The 18134-nt window shown below is 38.4% G+C and overlaps 1 protein-coding gene and 1 non-coding gene across 2 annotated transcripts in view; one reads left to right on the plus strand and one right to left on the minus strand.

The window, feature by feature from the left end:
- Positions 1 to 1087: 1087 nt before the first annotated feature.
- LOC120222610 lies at positions 1088 to 1225 on the minus strand. The gene has a single exon (XR_005526088.1). It is a non-coding gene; the product is annotated as a U4 spliceosomal RNA (small nuclear RNA).
- A 4626-nt stretch (positions 1226 to 5851) lies between these two features.
- AGPS (alkylglycerone phosphate synthase) overlaps positions 5852 to 18134 on the plus strand; it is a 150954-nt gene continuing 138671 nt past the window's right edge. Inside the window, exon 1 of the mRNA XM_039220489.1 lies at positions 5852 to 6155. Coding sequence (XP_039076420.1) covers positions 5896 to 6155 — 260 coding nt within the window. The 5' untranslated portion in view covers positions 5852 to 5895. The remainder of the gene's footprint in view (positions 6156 to 18134) is intronic.

Consider the following 18134-nt stretch of genomic DNA (forward strand, 5'->3'; position numbering starts at 1 on the left):
ATATTAATATGACAAGCTCAAGACAATGTATCTGGTCAATGTCAGAGCCAACATTCAAACCCAAGTCTGTCTGGCAGTGAGGCTAGTGCTCTCAGCCATTATACCAAATATATTAGTAAGTCAGTTAAACTTAAGTAGGCTAAATGACCCAATATTTTATACTCAGACTGCTTAAAAGAAATCACCTAATCTATTTGTAAGAGACATATTTAAATATATATGGATACAGAAAGATTAAAAGTTAAAGGATGGGGGGGCACCTGGGAGGCTCGGTCTGTTAAGTGCCCAGCTCTTAGCGTCAACTCAGGTCATGATCTCACAGTTTGTGAGTTTGAGCCCTGTGTTGGGCTCTGTGTGACAGTGTGGGGCCTGCCTGGAATTCTCTCTTTCTGTCTTTCTGCCTCTCCTCCTGTGGGACCTGCTTGGAATTCTCTCTTTCTGCCTCTCCTTCCCTCATGCACTCTGTCTCTCTCTATCTCTTAGAATAAATGAACAAACTTTAAAAAAAAAATTAAAGGATAGGATCATATACACATGCTGATGTAGCTAAAGTTTAAGACAAAAATCATTATTAGAAACAAAAAGGGATATCTGATAAATATTCAATTCATCAGGAAAATATAATTTTGACATGTCTAATATATAGTTTTGAAGTGCAGAAAGCAAAGATTAGCAGTACAAGGATAATTAGATAAATCCATAATAATAGTGAAAGATTTTAACATACTTCAATAACTGATAAAAATAAGTAGACAAAATACCAGTTAGTATATCAAAGATTTGAACAATACAAATGATTAGGTCAAATCTGTATTTGGGAAACAAGTACCCCAAAACAAGAGCAAATATAAATTATTCTTTTCAAATACAAATGAAAACTCTTTGGAGCAAAATAATAAGGAAAATACTGTTATCAAAACATGAATGAAATTAATTACTTAGAGAAAAATGTATAGCCTTAAACACATATATTAGAAAACATACAAAAAAAGTGAAAAATCAAGGAGTTAGGCATTCACTTCAAGAAATTAAAAAAATAAAAGGAAAAATAAAGCGGATAGGAAACAACAAGGAATATTGGCAGAAGTTAATAAAAGAGAAAACAAACATATAATAGGATCAACATCAAAAGTTGGTCCCTTAAAAATTGGGAAAAATTTTCAATTAGCAATAATCACACTTCGGATAAACCTCATTGGCTACAATGCTGACACTGCATAAAGCTGGTCCTTTAAAAAAGTAATAAAATTGATTAATGCCTGGCAAACTGGAAAAAAAAAGAAATAGCAAAGTAACTAATGTTGGGAATGAAAAGTGGGACATTACTAAAGATCTTATAGCCATTAAAATGGTAATAGGACATACTATAAAAACTGTGTCAATACATTTGAAAATGTAATTTTCTAGAAAAACACTGTCAAAAATGGAAACAAGTGGAACTAGAAAATCTGAATAACAAACTATTTAATCTATAAATAAGAATCTTCCCATAAAGAAAACTCTAGGTTCAGGCCATTTCTTTAGTGAATTCTAATGAACATTAAGAAGAAATAATGACCAATTTTATACAAACTCTTCCTGAGACTTAGAAAACAAAGGAACCTGGTTTCACGAGTCCCGCAAAAGATGACATGTTCCTATTAGAAAAACAATCGACCAACTGTACTATATACAAAATCTTAACAAAATTTTACTACTCAGTAATCAGTAGTATATAAAAAGGGCTATACCTCATGATTAGCTTGGATTTATGCTAGCACTGCAAGTTTGGTTGACAGTGGAAACCTAACCATATAATCTACTATACTAACAGAATAAAAGAGAAAAATCATTTGATCGTCTCGACAGATGTAGAAAAAATATCTAACAAAACTCAATATCCACCCACAACAAAAAGTCTCAACAAACTAGGATTCGAAGAGGAATTCCTTAATCTGCTAAAAGGTTAAAAAAAAAAAAAGACCAGCAAACCACTTCGAACAATCATGAAATGTTGACACATTTCCCTTTGAAATGAGGAACAAGATAAAGATGCTACTCTCACAACTTCTATTCAGCATTGTACTTGAGGTCCTAGCCAGCTGGTGTAAGGCAAGACAAAGACATATAAGGTATAGGATTGGAAAGAAATCAACTGAAGAAATCAACTAGTGTCATTCACAAATGATATAATCATATGTAGAAGATCTAAAAGAATATATGATAGTTAAGACAGTGTGATATTAGCGTAAGATAAATACATCAATGGAATAAAATACAGGGCCCAGAAATAGACTAATGTAATACGGACATGTGGCTTATGACAAAGATGGTAATGTAGAACAAGACCTTTTCAACAAGTGGTGCTAAAATAGTTGGATACTGTTATGGAAAAAAAGACCCTAGAAATCTCATCTCTACCTCATAAATAAAAATCAATTCCAGGTAAACTACAGGTATAAATGTAAAAGGAAAAATAACAGGATTCTAGAAGGCAATTTAGGAGATGTATCTTCATTACACATTCACAAATGGTGATATGCAAATGGTCAACAAACATAGAAAACCCCCCTTGATCTCATTAGTAATCAGTGAGATGTAAATTAGAACCACAATTAAGATAATGCTATATAATAGCTAAAACTAGACTGACAATAGCATATAGTAGACAATGGCAATTCTCATATGCTGCTGGGGTAGATTTTGTACAATCCCTTTGGAATACAGTTGGCATTTCATCATCTATTAAACAGATGTATACTTGGTGACCTAGTAATGCTACTCTTATATGGATACTTAAAAGAAATTCATCTACATGTCCACCTAGAGACATATGCAAAAGTGTTCATAGCAACCTTATTCACAATAGTCCCAAACTGGAAACATCTTGAACATGCATTAATTATAGAATAAACTCTGGTATATATGGTATATATATTTCAAGGAATACTATGTGGTAAAGAAAATGAATGCACTACAACTACACACAATAATGTGGATGAATATTACAAACAAAATGCTGAGTGAAAGAAGCCAGACACAAAAGAACATACTGCAAGATTATACAAATTCAAAAAACAAGTAAGGGATGTGTGCCTAATTGTTAGAACCATAAAGAAAAAGAAGGAAATATTCACTATAAAATTCAGGATGGTGCTTACCTTTGGCAGGTAGGGAGGGTAAAGGGATCAAGAGAGGGCAGAAAGGGGATTTCCAGGTTACTGGAAATGTTCTATTTCTTGAACTAGATGGAAGTTACATGGGTGTTCAACCTGTGATAATTTATGCTTTGATTCACTTTGATGTTATATTTTATAATAAAAATATACACAAATGTAAGAATTCCTTAATTTGGGGATAACTTAGCAGCTCTGTAGGGAAGTAATGCAAATCAGTGTAGTAAAGAAATCTGGTACATGTCAGGTGCTAATCTATCCTCCTTAGACTTTTTTCCTGCCTCATATTAGAGGAGATGACATAAATGCAAATATAAGCCACTCCATTTAAAATTCCTCATGTTCATGGGTTCACTGTGTGCATGTGGTCTGCTCTCCACTGGGATCCAGGTTATTAAGGGCTAAGTCAGGACTCAGGAGGAACAGGTGTGTTGAGATGGCCCTCCTGACTGTTATATTCACTGAAATATTGCTTTTTGTGGGAATCACAAGCATCTTGATGGACCATCCTTCATTTGAAACAGTCTTTCCTTGGGGCGCCTGGGTGGCTCAGTCGGTTGAGCATCCTACTTTGGTTCAGGTCATGATCTCACGGCTCGTGGGTTCGAGCCCCGCGTCGGGCTCTGTGCCGACAGCTAGCTCAGAGCCTGGAGCCTGTTTCAGATTCTGTGTCTCCCTCTCTCTCTGACCCTCCTCTGCTCACGCTGTCTCTCTCTCTCTCTCTCTCTCTCAGAAATAAATAAAAAACATTAAAATTTAAAAAAAAAAAACAGTCCTTCCTTAAAATTTATTTTAAGGCACTCTCCTTGGGCTTTGCTCTTGTAAGGAGAGGGCATAGAAAATACTTCACCAAGGTCACTCACATGACGCTTATTTCATTGAAGAGTATCATACAGTTTTCCCCCCACATATATCCCAATTCCTAATTAGCCTGGTGATGCCTTGTAGATGAGGCATTGACTTACATACTTTGCATCTCATAGCACATAGTAACGAATTAGGTACATAATAGACTCTCAACAAATGCTGTTACTACCTGTATCACCGTATACATATTTGAAAAAAAGTCAGTAGTTTTTCCACTGGTATGTAATTTTGGTTTACATCAACCTTTTCATTACTCAAGAGAAAAGGCTTTTTGTTATTCCGTTGATATATGCAAAATTTATAAATTTTGCCTCCTGAGAGCTGGTGAGAAGCATATTCATACCTTAATTTGGACAACATTGAAGAGATCTGTTAACTATTCACTAGTGTTAGACTAAACTCTCTGAGAGTCAGGCAAAAATCAATAGGCCAGTCTCATTCCAAAAAAATTCTGAAAAAGTTGTTGCTTTTAATAGCATTTGGTTAAGAAAAATATGAATATTGCAAGCAAATACACTAGTTGGTATTTCAATGCTATTCTAGTAACATCTAGAAAGGGTGAGAGAAGCTGGAGGATTAAAGTGGCTAAACTCTCAGACTTCAGGAGGCTCTCTCTTTAGGGCACTCAGCAATTTACCACTCCTGCCCGTTTTCTTAGCTCCTAGCTGAAATAGCCAATGGAGAGACGGAGCAGCTAAACAGGAGTCGGGCTCAGTGATTTTAGAGCTAGACTGGATATTTAACGCTGAACTATCTTTTAAGATCTGGAGTGCTGGCATTCAAATCAAGTCCTTCTCATTGTTGCCTGAGTTTTCTCATAACTATCAAATAGTTCTTTTGTATTAGTCAAATAACTCCTGGAATGTCTTTCATAGAGTCTGTGTTATAAAGAAGGTGGTTATTTGGAAAAAGGGGGACTTTATTGGGCTTGGAAAGCTGATGACAACGTTTTCTCTTACCATTCCCAACTCATCTTTGAATCGCACATTATGCAATAAGGAATTTTATTCCTAATGGTTGGCTCTAAGCCTACCTAATCCACTGGCTAAAGATGGTTGTGGAGCATTGCTCTTTGAGATCTCCATATTTTCACCAAGTGCCATTCTCCATTAAGTTAAATTGTAGACAAGTGACAAGTTCTAAAAACAGCTGTTAGGTAATACTACCCGTAGCAATAAAACCTTTACCCCCAATAAGATAAATACGGGAGCAGCATTCAGTAATGAATGGAAAGAGACTCTCAGGTGCAACTCAGCTTTATGACCTCAGGCAAGTTCTGAGCCTCAGTTTTTCCAACTGTAAAACAGAAATTACTTGAGAATTTCTAGGCACGAAGTAGGCGATGAGAAAATGATAGCTATTTGCTCTAATGGTTACAAGCAACGAGTCAGTTTTGAGTTACTTTACTGACGCCGCTGGGAGGGGGACACAGGGGAGCAGTAGGAGCTCCTTCAGTAAAAGGATGGCGCTCCTTAAGTTGTCAGGTCCAGTAGCACCCTGGTCCGAGGCGTCTGTCCCAGAAAACTACTCCGAAGGCCCAGGCGACACCCAAGGACACCACCCAGGGTATTCGGACACCTCAGGGCCACTTGAGGTTTGGATTCTGGTCCAGCCCAGCCCAGTCTGGGCCAATCCGGGGTCAGGTCAAACTCACCTGCTTGGCAGGTGCTCGCCTTCCGAGGCGTGACCGCGGAGGGCGGGCCGATGTGTGGGCGGGAGCAGAGAATGTGAAGCGCCCGGCGCATGGCACCCGCCGCCCAGTCGCCGCGGTGGCTGCCGGGATGCGCCGCAGCGAATGGTCGCGCCGGGCGCCGCTCTGACTGACCTTTCACCCGCGCCCAGCGGTCCCGGGCGGCGGCACAAGGCGGAAGCCATGGCGGAGGCGGCGGCTGCAGCGGGCGGGACCGGCGTGGGCACAAGCTGCTGCTCTGCAGCGGACAGGGACCGAGACCCGGACCCGGATCGGGACCGCGCTGGGCGGAGGCTCCGGGTTCTCTCCGGCCATCTGCTGGGCCGGCCCCAGGAGGCTGTGAGTACCAATGAGTGCAAAGCGCGGAGAGCCGCGTCGGCTGCCACGGCGGCGCCCACTGCCACTCCCGCCGCGCAGGAGTCAGGCACCATCCCCAAGAAGCGGTGAGTAGCGGCTCTGTGGCGCTGGCTGGCGGCGGGGGACCAGGCCAGGCCTGTGCTGCGGGAGAGCATAGGCAAGGTGGAAAGGGAAGTGACACGGGTGGGAGGAAGGCACCCTGCTCCCTGAAAGTGAAGACCCATCCCTGAAGAGAGTGGACGAGACCCTGGACTCTGGCAGGAGGGGGCGGGATGGAATGGTGGATTTTGGTCACTATTTGAGAGTAACGGATCTGAAGAACTCTTACTGGGGAAGGCTTTAAGGGTACCATTTTTCTTGGATTCTTATTAAATGCCAGGAATTCATTATCTTAAATTAATACTTGGGGGATAAGGTCTTCCAGTGGATAGAATGTATTCTGTTATATTCCTCCAAGAAGATTTAAGTTTGTACTAGATGATGGATCTCTTCTAATTTACGCAAGCCTGGGTGCGGGGAAAAGTGATGGTTTTTAGAGGAAGGTGCGGACTGGTTTACGTGGGGACAGATTTCCACTTGCATAGGAGCATGGTCTTTGACTTTGAGGGAGGAAAGGATGGGTAAGAAGCGAAATACTTGACACTAGTTAATGATTTAGGCAGTGGTGGTAGCTACCGAGCTCTGGAAGCTGAAAGACCCTTGCCTGTGGATAAGGATGTTTTTAAGAGATCTTGACTTCCTGCGTTTTGGAGAAATCTTAAGTGCTGATGGAAGCTTCTAGGAGAAACTATTTTCTGAGATGTGGCTTTGTCAGGTGGATGAACTTTGAGAGTGAAGAAAAATGTGTTGCTAATGTTTAATGTGTTCTGTCCATGTGCCAGAAACCGTGTTAAGTCTGTTAATTCTTTTACTCCTTTCCAAACTCTGAGGTAGGTGCAGTTATCTACAGATGAAGAAATAAAACCGATTTAGAAGCCTGCTGCAGACGTACAGGTTAGAATTCCAAAGCACATCATGTTAACTTTAGGGCCAAATTCTTACCATCACTATTTATGGTGAATTAATTCACTAAATCCACATTCATGAGCCCCTCTGCTAAATACATGCATACATACATACTCTACCAGGAATACAGAGATTTAAAAATCCAATATTTACTTAAGGAACTAATAGCCTGTGATAAGAAATTTATCTGATAACCATAGCAAATGGTCAGTTAATCCAGTTTTAGGTATGCATTTGTGAAGGGGAAGGGGCTTCCCAGGTAAGGATTGGGTAAATCTTGAAGTTTGGGTTGAAAGTAACCTGCCAAAGGAGAAAAGTGTTCTTGGGAGAAAAATAATGTATTCACAGGTAAAGCAGTGAAAGACAGATTAGAAAACTGTTGAGAGTGTAGGATGATAGGAGGGGGTAAGAATGACAGGAAGAGAGCTGGAGGCCAGTCTTGTTTGCAGGATTTTATGTGGGGCAAAACCTGAATGTATTTCCCATTTAGTAGGGTCACATTGGGGGCTGAATTGAAGAAGGTTAAGCAGTTTAGCATGTAATGGCTGGAAAGGAAGACCTGAGTTTGAATTAACACTACATAATTCCAGTTGCATGACATTGTGCAGATCACTTAATCTTTGTTAGAGCGTCAGTCCTTTGTGAAAATGAGGACAGTAATTCCTGTTTTGTACTGTAGCTGTGAGAATTCGGAAATACAGACTTAAATGATCAAGTGCTTAATGCATTGCTGGTTATATAACCCTTCACCAAATGAAATGGTAGATGCAGTTTTAATTGAATCCAAAGACCAATTAGGAGACAATTATTCTAATGAGAGTTACTGTGATTCTGAACTAAGGCATAATATTGGGAGTAGGCAGGCCTGTTAAAAAAATTTTAGGGGGCACCTGGGTGGCTCAGTCGGTTGAGCATCTGACTTCACCTCAGGTCTTGATCTCACAGTTCACGGGTTCAAGCCCTACATCGGGCTCGGTGCAGACAGCTCGGAGCCTGGAGCCTGCTTTGGATTCCGTGCCTCCCTCTGTTTCTCTACTGCTCTTTCTCTCAAAAATAAACATTAAAAAATTTTAGGATGTAAGTTTTTTATAACTTGTTTACTGAATGGTGGGGGAGGGAGGAATCAAGTATCCCATCTTTGCATTGGGCTTCTCTTGATGTTCTATCAGCCATCATTGGGTTTAAAACTTTTTTTTTTCCTAAATGGCTTCGTGTATGTACAAATGGCTTCATTTGTATGTTACTGTGTGATTGTACATTGATATGATGTCCACATTCTTACAACTAAGTAGGTAGATCAGGTGTTCCTCATAGCTGGATTTAGGGGCCTTGGTCTACAGCAGTCAGAGAAAAATAGTAATGTTTATGAGGCACTCTGGGTTAACGAATGAGGGGTTCCCATGGCTGAAGGTAACTACTCCTTAGACAGAAGGCAAAACTGTAACCTCTTGTTGGCATAGGTTTGGTTCAGACTTAGGTGTAGCTAGTGATAAAAATCTAGTCTTGTATAACTATTTTGAAGTTTGAATCAAAATATGAGGGAGCATAAAAATTTATAGTAGCTGAAACATCAAAAGCTCCCTCAAAGAGTGATCTACTTAATATACTGTTAATGGGGAACCAAGGTCTCCCTTCTACTTCCTCGTGCTTAGGTGGGCCTCAGTTTGCCAGCAGCAGAGCTGAATCTAAAGGGAAGACAAATGATGGAGCAAGGAGCCAGTGTGTAAATCTAATAAAGTGTGAGTGTGACTGTATGTCACTTATTTTGGAATCATTTGGTGATGTGTGTTATTTGTGTAACTCCTTCTCTCTGATTACCTTAGATGATGCCCTTGGTTGTAATTCTTCTATCTGTTTGGTTGTCATCAAGGAATTGGATGAGTGACTTCTTGAAACTTCATGTTTTCATTTTCCTTACAGGATAGTTATGCATATGTTGATTTATTCAATATTTCTGTAATAGTTGCTTTATGACAAGTATTGTCCTAGACACTGAAAGTACAGAGATGAATAATAATCCTTGGCCTCAAAGAATTCACAATAGTAAGAGAGGTACACATTCTAGTACATTTTGAATAGAGCCACATAAATACAGGTACAGATGTAGCACACAGGAAAGAAAGAGTGACTATCTGTGGGGTCACGAGAAGCTTTCTGGAGATGGTTTTAAAATATGGTTGATAGTGTAGCAGGTTGATTTGATGGTGAAGAGAATTCCAGGCAAAGGAATAGCATATGGCAAAGCAAGGAGACATGAAAGTGCATATTGTATTTAGGTAACTACACAATTCAGTATTGTAGAGGTGGGAGTAAAGTAAAAAGAGGAAGTCTTTGGCCTGTAGATCATGAGTCTGTTAATTCATTCAGTTACTCATTCACTCATTTATGTGTGAATATTTCAGTGCTCACTGTGCAGCATAGCAGTGAACATAAACTCTGCCCTATGGACTTGTATTTTAGTTGGAGTGGGGATAGCAAAACAAACAAGTAATATAGTATGTCAGATGGTGGTAAATGTAATGGAGAAAAATGAAGCAGCAAAGGGGGTTTAGGTAATGGCAAACCCTTAAGGCAGTTAAGCTGGGAAGAATTCAGTTAGATTGGGTTTGGGTTTGCATCCAGCTGCAGTGTTAAGAATGGATTGGAGAAAGATAAGAATATACATAAGAAGACCAGTTAGGGAGCTGAGATAGCAGTACAGATGAGAAATCATGAAGGATTAAATCAAGTTGGTGATGGTGAGAATATGGAGAAGGGAAGATGGAGCTGAGTTTTGGAAATTAGTGCATTAGGGGATACTTAAAATTATGTGACTATATGCCATGGGAATCTGGAGACCATGAAAACAGAAAAGGGATGATAAGAGTCCTGACAAATGTGGATATTTAAGGTCACAACCTGTTGTACTTATCACATTGGTCTCCTACGAGTTGGTTCTAATTGGTTCTATCTGGTATATGCTCATTATTTGAAGTTGCTGAGCAGAGTTTTGAGAGTGATGGTTTACTCTTGGACCTTCTGTTTTTCTTTAAGTGCAGGCTACTCCATGAACAATTTCTTTTTGATCTTGTTACTGAATGCAGTTTTAGATTCTTAAAAATCATAGGAAATATCAATTGTGTGACATTTTTATGCCTTGGTTTTGGATTTTTTTCAGTTTTTAAAAAAGCTGTCATGGGGTACCTGGGTGGCTCAGTCGTTTGAGCCTCTGACTTCCACTCAAGTCATGATCTCACGATCCATGGGTTCGAGCCCTGCATCGAGGTCTGTGCTGACAGCTCAGAGCCTGGAGCCTGCTTCGGATTCTGTGTGTCTCCTTCTTTCTCCACCCCTCCCTGCTCATGCTCTGTCTCTCTCTGTCTCTCAAAAATAAACGTTAAAAAAAAAAAAAAGAAAAAGAAAAAGATTAGTGTTCACATACTGGTTCCTTAGAATGAAAAAAAAAAAAGCTATTGTAATGTTACGAAAAAGAGAAGAAAAATCCCTCGTGACATCCGTTTGTCTGCACTGTTAACGGCTTTCCCAGTTGTGGTTTGAGTTTGTCAGAACTGTTCTATGGCAATTTTTACAGAGGTTATAAATTCTTCAGTTCAAAAGAAGGTCTGATTAAGAATGCTATTAATTGGGATGCCCGGGTGACTCAGTCGGTTAAGCGTCTGACTTCGGCTCAGGTCATGATCTCGCAGTTCGTGGGTTCGAGCCCTGCGTCAGGCTCTGTGAAAGAGCTCATGCTCTTTCGTTCTCTGTCTCTCAAAGATAAATAAACATTAAAAAAAATTAAAAGAATGCTATTAATTGTTTAATTTACTTATACTGTCATTTATACACACAATTCTTTTTTTTTTTTTTTTTTAGTGTTTTATTTATTTCTAGGAGAGAGCGTGAGCAGGGGAGGGTCAGAGAGAGAGGGAGTCACAGACTGAAACAGGCTCCAGGCTCTGAGCTGGCAGTCAGCACAGAGCCCGACGTGGGGCTTGAACCCACGAACCGCGAGATCATGACCTAAGCGAAAGTCGGACGCTTAACCGACTAAGCCACCAAGGCGCCCCTATACACACAATTCTTTTTAAAAAATAATGTATTATTTAACATCCGCCAGAAGCCTTGGTAGGTGTTTTCCAGAAGGAAAAAGGCTAAGTTAACCTCTTCTGTTTCCTAGGAACATTTTGTCATGACAAGTTTCAGCCTTTTGTGATTAAAGAGATCATGATCGGGGGCGCCCGGGTGGCGTAGTTGGTTAAGCGTCCGACTTTCGCTCGGGTCATGATCTCGCGGTTCGTGGGTTCGAGCCCCGCGTCGGGCTCTGTGCTGACTGCCAGCTCAGAGCCTGGAGCCTGTTTCAGTCTGTGACTCCCTCTCTCTCTGACCCTCCCCTGCTCACGCTGTCTCTCTCTCTCTCCTAGAGATAAATAAAACATTAAAAAAAAAAAAGATCATGATCGAATACAGTGTCATATAGTTAAGGCATTAGTTTATACTGTACTTAATTATAAAATATTGATCCTATCAAAATGAAATTCATAATTTAAGAAAATGTAATGCATGGTTTAAAAAAATAGATCAACCTATTTCCTTCTGTGAGTGAATTTTGCTGTTTGATTTGTAGAAGAAAACACTGTTGAGAATAAAAGAGAAACTTACTTCTCTTAGACTGCAAGTATAATTTTGGGATAGACCGCATTTTCTGCAAATAGACTTCTTTATGTCAGGAAGTTACTATAAAGCCATCTACCCCCAGTCACTTAATAATATCTAGAAATAAAATAGGTGATCTATTTTTAGGCTGCAGAGAAATGGAGTGCTCTTGTAGTCAGAGGAGATATTTTATGGAACCCTTTAAAAGCAAGTGCTAAGCAATATTACCCCTGTCAATTTTATTTTCTTATTATTGAAAAGAGAGTTTCTGTTGTTGGACAGATTGGTATGTTAATTCAACTCCAATCCATAACAAAGTATGCTGAGTAGAGTTTATCCTTTTGACATAAAGTACTAGTCACACTCCCCTCATTACTACTCTATTTGTTGGGCTTTAGAAGCAATATTTAATTATATCACTATCCCACATCTGAGTTCAGAATCTATTGAGAAGACACAGTATAGACAGATGGAGGTAAAAATGTCAGCTTTATTACAAATAAAGCTGGCTGAAGAATATGGCTTAGATCTGAACTACTAATAATTACCTTGAATTGGACAGACTCAGTGACAGGTAGTGCTGCACCACCGAAAGCTTCTCCTGGGAGGGCAGACCCAGCTCCGGTAAGCCTTACACATGGCCCTGATAGAGACTGGAGTATTACCACTCTGTAGCAGATGGATTCTAAGGAGAAAGAAAAGGCTGACTCCATATACTTTGTGGCTGTTCTCAGAAGTTACTAATGAGGTAAATCACTCCTCCCATGGGAAGGGATGACTGTGTGATGGTTGGGGAGAGGTGGCCAGGATAGTTACTCTTCTGAAGTCCCTTCAAATTGGAAACTGGATGCCACAGAATGGGGCTATTGCTGGTATGTTTTTGGAGAAATTAAGGGAAAGGTCTGAAAACTTTATAGTAGGTAAACAGTCTTCTACTTCAACCATTTGCATGTCTCATCCCCATTGCCTTCTGAATATATTCCACTTCCTTGATAGGGCAGTTAAGGTCCTCCAGGAGAGCAAATCAGCCTTTCTAGGCCCCTTATTTCCTTGATACCTACTATGTACTCTAGCTACACACCGAAATTATTGCTATTCCTGGGGCATGTCCTTACTTTCCCCTTTTCTTTCATTGATATGTTAGTGTTTCGAAAGTATAGTGTACATAGCACTGATAGTCCTAGGATAATTTGAAGTGGTACATGATCACAATCTCACGTGGATAGTTATAAATGTTTGTGTACGTACTCATTTAAAAAAAAAAACTTTATTGAACTCTTGAATAACTTATTACAAAAGCAAATGTGAAAACCATAACTTTACAGCTTAATTACTTTTCACAAACTGAACACATCCATCTTACCAGTATTTGGATTAACAAACTGCATTACCGGTCCCCAGTAGATTTCTTCATGTTCCTTTCTAATGCCTCCTCCCCTGGGATAACCACTCCCTTGACTAAAGTTTGTACTTGCTTGTTTTGAGCTTCATAGTAATGGAATCATGCAGTGTGTATTCTTTTGTATATGTCTTCTTTCCCTCATCATTGTTTGATCATCGTAATACTCATAATACTCATTCATGTTATATCTAGTTGTATTTTGTTAACCCTTCTTGCAGAATAGTATTTCATTGGGTGGATATACATCACAATTTATCCATTCTGTTAAAGATGAACATTTAGGTGATTGCTCGTTTTAGGTTTGAACAGTTATTTATTGATTTTAATATGGAGTGCATATGTAATTAGTGTTTTTATAGATATTGCTGTACAGAAATAGACTAAAATAATTAAAACAGCATTTAGTATGTAATATATTCAATTTTCTTAAGCATTTTACTTGTCTGAGTTAATAAAATGCTTGTAGGTACTAAATCATGTGAACATTAAATTGATTTTTTTAAACACTGTGACATATAAGTCTTTGCAATGTTCAAATATTACTTATGAACTTATAAAAGTTAAGCTTAGGGGCACCTGGGTGTCTCAGTCAGTTAAGCGTCCAACTCTTGAGTTAAGCTCAGGGCATGATCTCACGGTTCATGAGTTTGAGACCTATGTTGGGCTCTGTGCTAATGGTGCAGATTCTCTCTACTCCTCCCCTGCTTGTACTCTCTGTCTCTTAAAATAAATAAATAAACTTAAAAAATTCATATTAAAATCAAAAGTCTAAATCTGTAACTCAGACATTTTAAATTTATTACAAGCCAGTCATTCTTACAAGACAGATCCTCTTAAATTTTGTAAGAATATAAAAGACCAATTTTTGCATAGCTTTCTTAAAAACATTAACATCTGACTTTGATTCGCTTCTCAAGTATTTGTATATTGAATTCTAGATCTTTTTATAGTTGAAATGTGTATACTCATTAAGGAAGTCTGTTAACATTCTAGCTAACTGCAGTGACTTTTGACAGGACTTTTGCCTCTTGGGTGAGATTTGGAGCTCTGAGTATCTTGTCCCTCACTAAGAAAACTATTATATTGCATGTAGTATTTGCCCTTGCCAGCATATCTGAATTTCCTAACCAGAGAATTGAGCCAGGGTGCTGACCAGATTCTTGTCAGCAACTTCATTGGGCCTCTCCAAACTCTATTTTTAGTGGTCCTATCAGTGACCCCATACCATCAACTGGGAATGTTCTTGTATTCCAAGACCTTGTAATCAAATAATATAAATAATTTCATATGTTATATTCATAGTTTACAATTCTTATTCAGATTGTTTATGTGATTGATTTTGCATTTGTTCATTCTGAACTTTCCAGGAATCTAGAATAAGGGATATTAAAATGACACTCACTTGAATTCTGTTCTGCTGTCAACTCAAAGTTTATAAATTGGCACTGTGCACTAGAGCTTTCTGTGATAATTGAAATGTAATCTGCTGTCCACTATTCAGTAGCCACCAACCACATGTGGCCATTAAGCACTTAAAATATGGCCATTGTGACCAAGTAGCTGAATTTTAAATTTTATTTTATTTTAATTAATTTAAATTTAAAGAGGCACATGTGGCTAATTATACCATGTTGGATAGCACAGCTGTAGATCGAAATCTAACTCATTATCTATCCTTTCTTGTTTCCAAATGAAGTTACCTTTCTGAGTTTTCTTCTCTTATTGTTGGCATTAGTCCCATGGTCCCATTCTTCAGCCCTTACTCTTGAACTTCCTTTCATGTTTTTCTTTTAAGCTTGAACTCTCTTTTGAAATAGTTTGTTCAAATAATTAATTCTGTAGTTACCTTGTTACTGTTACATTTATCTCATCTGATCTTTACAGCCACCCCTTTTACAGATTAGTAACTGAAGTTTATAGACATTTGCCAGAAAAGAGTCACTTGCTAGCTAGCAAGTAAGTGGTAGAGCCTAGTTTTGAATCCAGATCTTTTACACCTCAAGTCTAGAGCTTTTTCCTTGATACTGTGCTGATATCACCAATCCTGGTAATTTTTTTCTTCACAGTCTTTCTCACATCCATTTTTACATTAAACAAATTTTTATTGGTTGCTTGTATTCAAGGCTCTTTGGCTACTTCAGTTAACAAAATGGACAAAGATCTTTTCTCTCGTAGGGCTTACGTTCTAATGGGTGAAATGGATAATTAACTACACATAATAAATAAGTCATTTAGTAAGTGTTAGAAAGTGATAAATGCTATGGAAAAAAGAAAAAGAATAATAAGGATGTAGGGTTCACATTTTAAGTAGGATATCACTGGAGAACATGACATTTAAGCAAATATTTGAAGGCGATGAGAGTGTTGAGCTATATGTATATCTAGTTGAATGAGCATTCCAGGCATAGACATAATGTTTGTAAATACCGTAAAGGGAGGTACATGTTTGTTGTGTTAGGAGAGTAGCACGTGTAGCTGGAGTCAATTCATAATCCTCTCACCCCCACACTGTTTAAAGTGTGTGCCTTTGAAATCTCAGCATGTCATTTGCCTGCCTCTCATGCTTATCCATGTTCCATTTTCTAGCTTCCACAACTTTCCTTGTGCTACTCTCTGGGAAGATCCTTGCTTGTTTGACACCAAGCTTCAGGGTCTGTGTGTTTTGGGGATCTTTTCTTTTTATTTTTTAATAGTTTTTCTTAATGTTTATTTCTGGAAGAGAGAGAGAGAGAGAGTGTGCGCAAGCAGGGGAGAGGCAGAGAGAGAGGGAGACAGAATCTGAAGCAAGTTCTGTACTGTCTAGTGCAGAGCCTGACACAGGACTCGAACTCGATGAACCGTGAGATCATGTCCTGAGCCAAAATCAGACACTTAACCCATTGAGCCTTCCAGGAGCCCCTCTTTTTATTTTTGAGAACTGGGGGGAGGTAATATGGTACTATTATCTGTTGCCTCTTCCCCATGATTTCTCATATTATGAATTGTAACTCTAAAATCATTGTTAAGTCATGTGATATATTATGTAGGCCTGGAGACTTTAATTCATTTAAATCAGCTAGATACCCTCTTGCATCTTCTCTTCTGTCTGAAACTTCATCTACCTACATCTGTTGGCAATTCTATGTGCTAAGCACTGGGGAGGATTAGCCCTTAGTTTCTGCCTTATGAGGCTGGTAGGTCTACTAAGGAAGACTGATTTGTCTTCTGTTACTGCAGGGTGCTAAGTGCTATATTAGAGGCATGGGAGGGGAATGAATACTGGTACAGCAGTGGAAAGGCATTGTCATTTCAAGAAACATAGATGAGAAGGGTTGAGGAGTACTATTCTATGTTAAAATGCTATGTGAAAATTCTTAAACCTGATGGTAAAATGATTGATGAGAGCATTTGGATGAGAATTGAATCAGATGAGTTATAATAAGAAAATGTGGACAATATAGTAAAGTTTATAAAACTGGTATGGTAGTTGGCCATAGTGATGATGGGGGCCTTCAGCTACCTGGATAGCCTTTAGAAGTCTTACTTTGGTAGGAGGATATCTGGCAGTTATTCTACAATTTTAAAAAATGGGAGGATAAATAATTGATGCTGAAATGTTACACATTTTTATTGAAGAAAAAAATAATAATAAAAATGAAGACTAACGTCGAAAGTAATTAAGAGGTAGCCACTACAGCATCTTGACATCTTTTAGATGTGGCATATGTGTGTAAAGTCATGCTGTAATAATGTCTTGAAACTACCATTTTTCACTCATATATCTCTCATATATATATATACACATATATCTTGTGTATAACTTTCTTTGTCAAGACATATTAACGGGCAAACTCATCTTTAGTGACTACATTATATGTAGGTACTACAAGTTCAACCAGTACAGGGTCACTTTTAATTGTTTCCAGTCTTTATCTATTATAAAGAATGCTGTGATAAACCTTTTACAGTTAAATCCCTAAAAATTTCCTTAAGGCATATGTTTAAAAAAGGCTTTAATGAATTAAAGAGCACATTGGGATACGTTATTCATTCATCTCAGTGGGCAGAGGAAGAGAAAAAGGACAGCTGCTTGTTTGGATATAATTTTGACCAAGAATAAAGAAGTGGAAAATATTAGAATCCCAGGAGAAAGACTGCTATCATATTTGAGCAGATTTATATCTTAACAATTTAAGAAAGCATCTTTCCAGAATTGACAAAAGGGAATGAGATGTTTTGGCCTGGGTTGCTAAGGGGAAACCAAAACATGACCACCGAGAGCCTAGGAGACGCTGCTTAACTTTGCCTGGGCCTTGGAAGTGATCAGGAGAGAGAGCCGAGGCAGCTGGCTTAGATGTGCCAGTTAAAACACTTCCTGTTAAAAGTAAATATTATACACTACATGCTTACTCAGATGGCTCGTACTGTTTGGTCACATCTTTCTACATGATATGATGTACCTTAAGGATTATGATGTCAGTAGTTTTCTTTTTCTCCCAACATACTATTTTGAAAAAGTTTAAACATACTGCAGATTTCAATTTTATAATACACGCTTTCATACCCACCACCTAGATTCTACTATTAACATCTTACTATACTTCCTTATCATGTATCTGTCCATTAATTCGTCCTTTTCTCCATTCTATATTAGTTATTCTTCTTTTTAGTGCATTTTATTTATTTTTTATTTTTTATTTTTTAAGTGTTTATTTTGAGACAGAGAATCTCAAGCAGACTCACGTGGAGCTTATAGGGCTCGATGCCACAACTATGAGATTATGACCTGAGCTAATATCAAGAGTTGGGCATTCAATGGACTGAACCTTTCTGGTGCATTAAAAAAAAATATTAATAGTTAAGTAAAATCTCCTGTATTAGCTTTCACTATTTTTAGAGGAACTTTTAAGTTAATATCTCTAACTCTTCAGTCTCCATTTTTACATTTTCAATTATTGAGACTTTTTTTTTTTTTTTTTTACAAATAAGTTTATTGTCAAGTTGATTTCCATATAACACCCAGTGCTCATCCCCACAAGTGCCC

Source organism: Hyaena hyaena, unplaced genomic scaffold, assembly GCF_003009895.1.
Source record: "Hyaena hyaena isolate Hyena2069 unplaced genomic scaffold, ASM300989v1 scaffold_901, whole genome shotgun sequence".
In the NCBI taxonomy this organism is placed as follows: domain Eukaryota; kingdom Metazoa; phylum Chordata; class Mammalia; order Carnivora; family Hyaenidae; genus Hyaena; species Hyaena hyaena.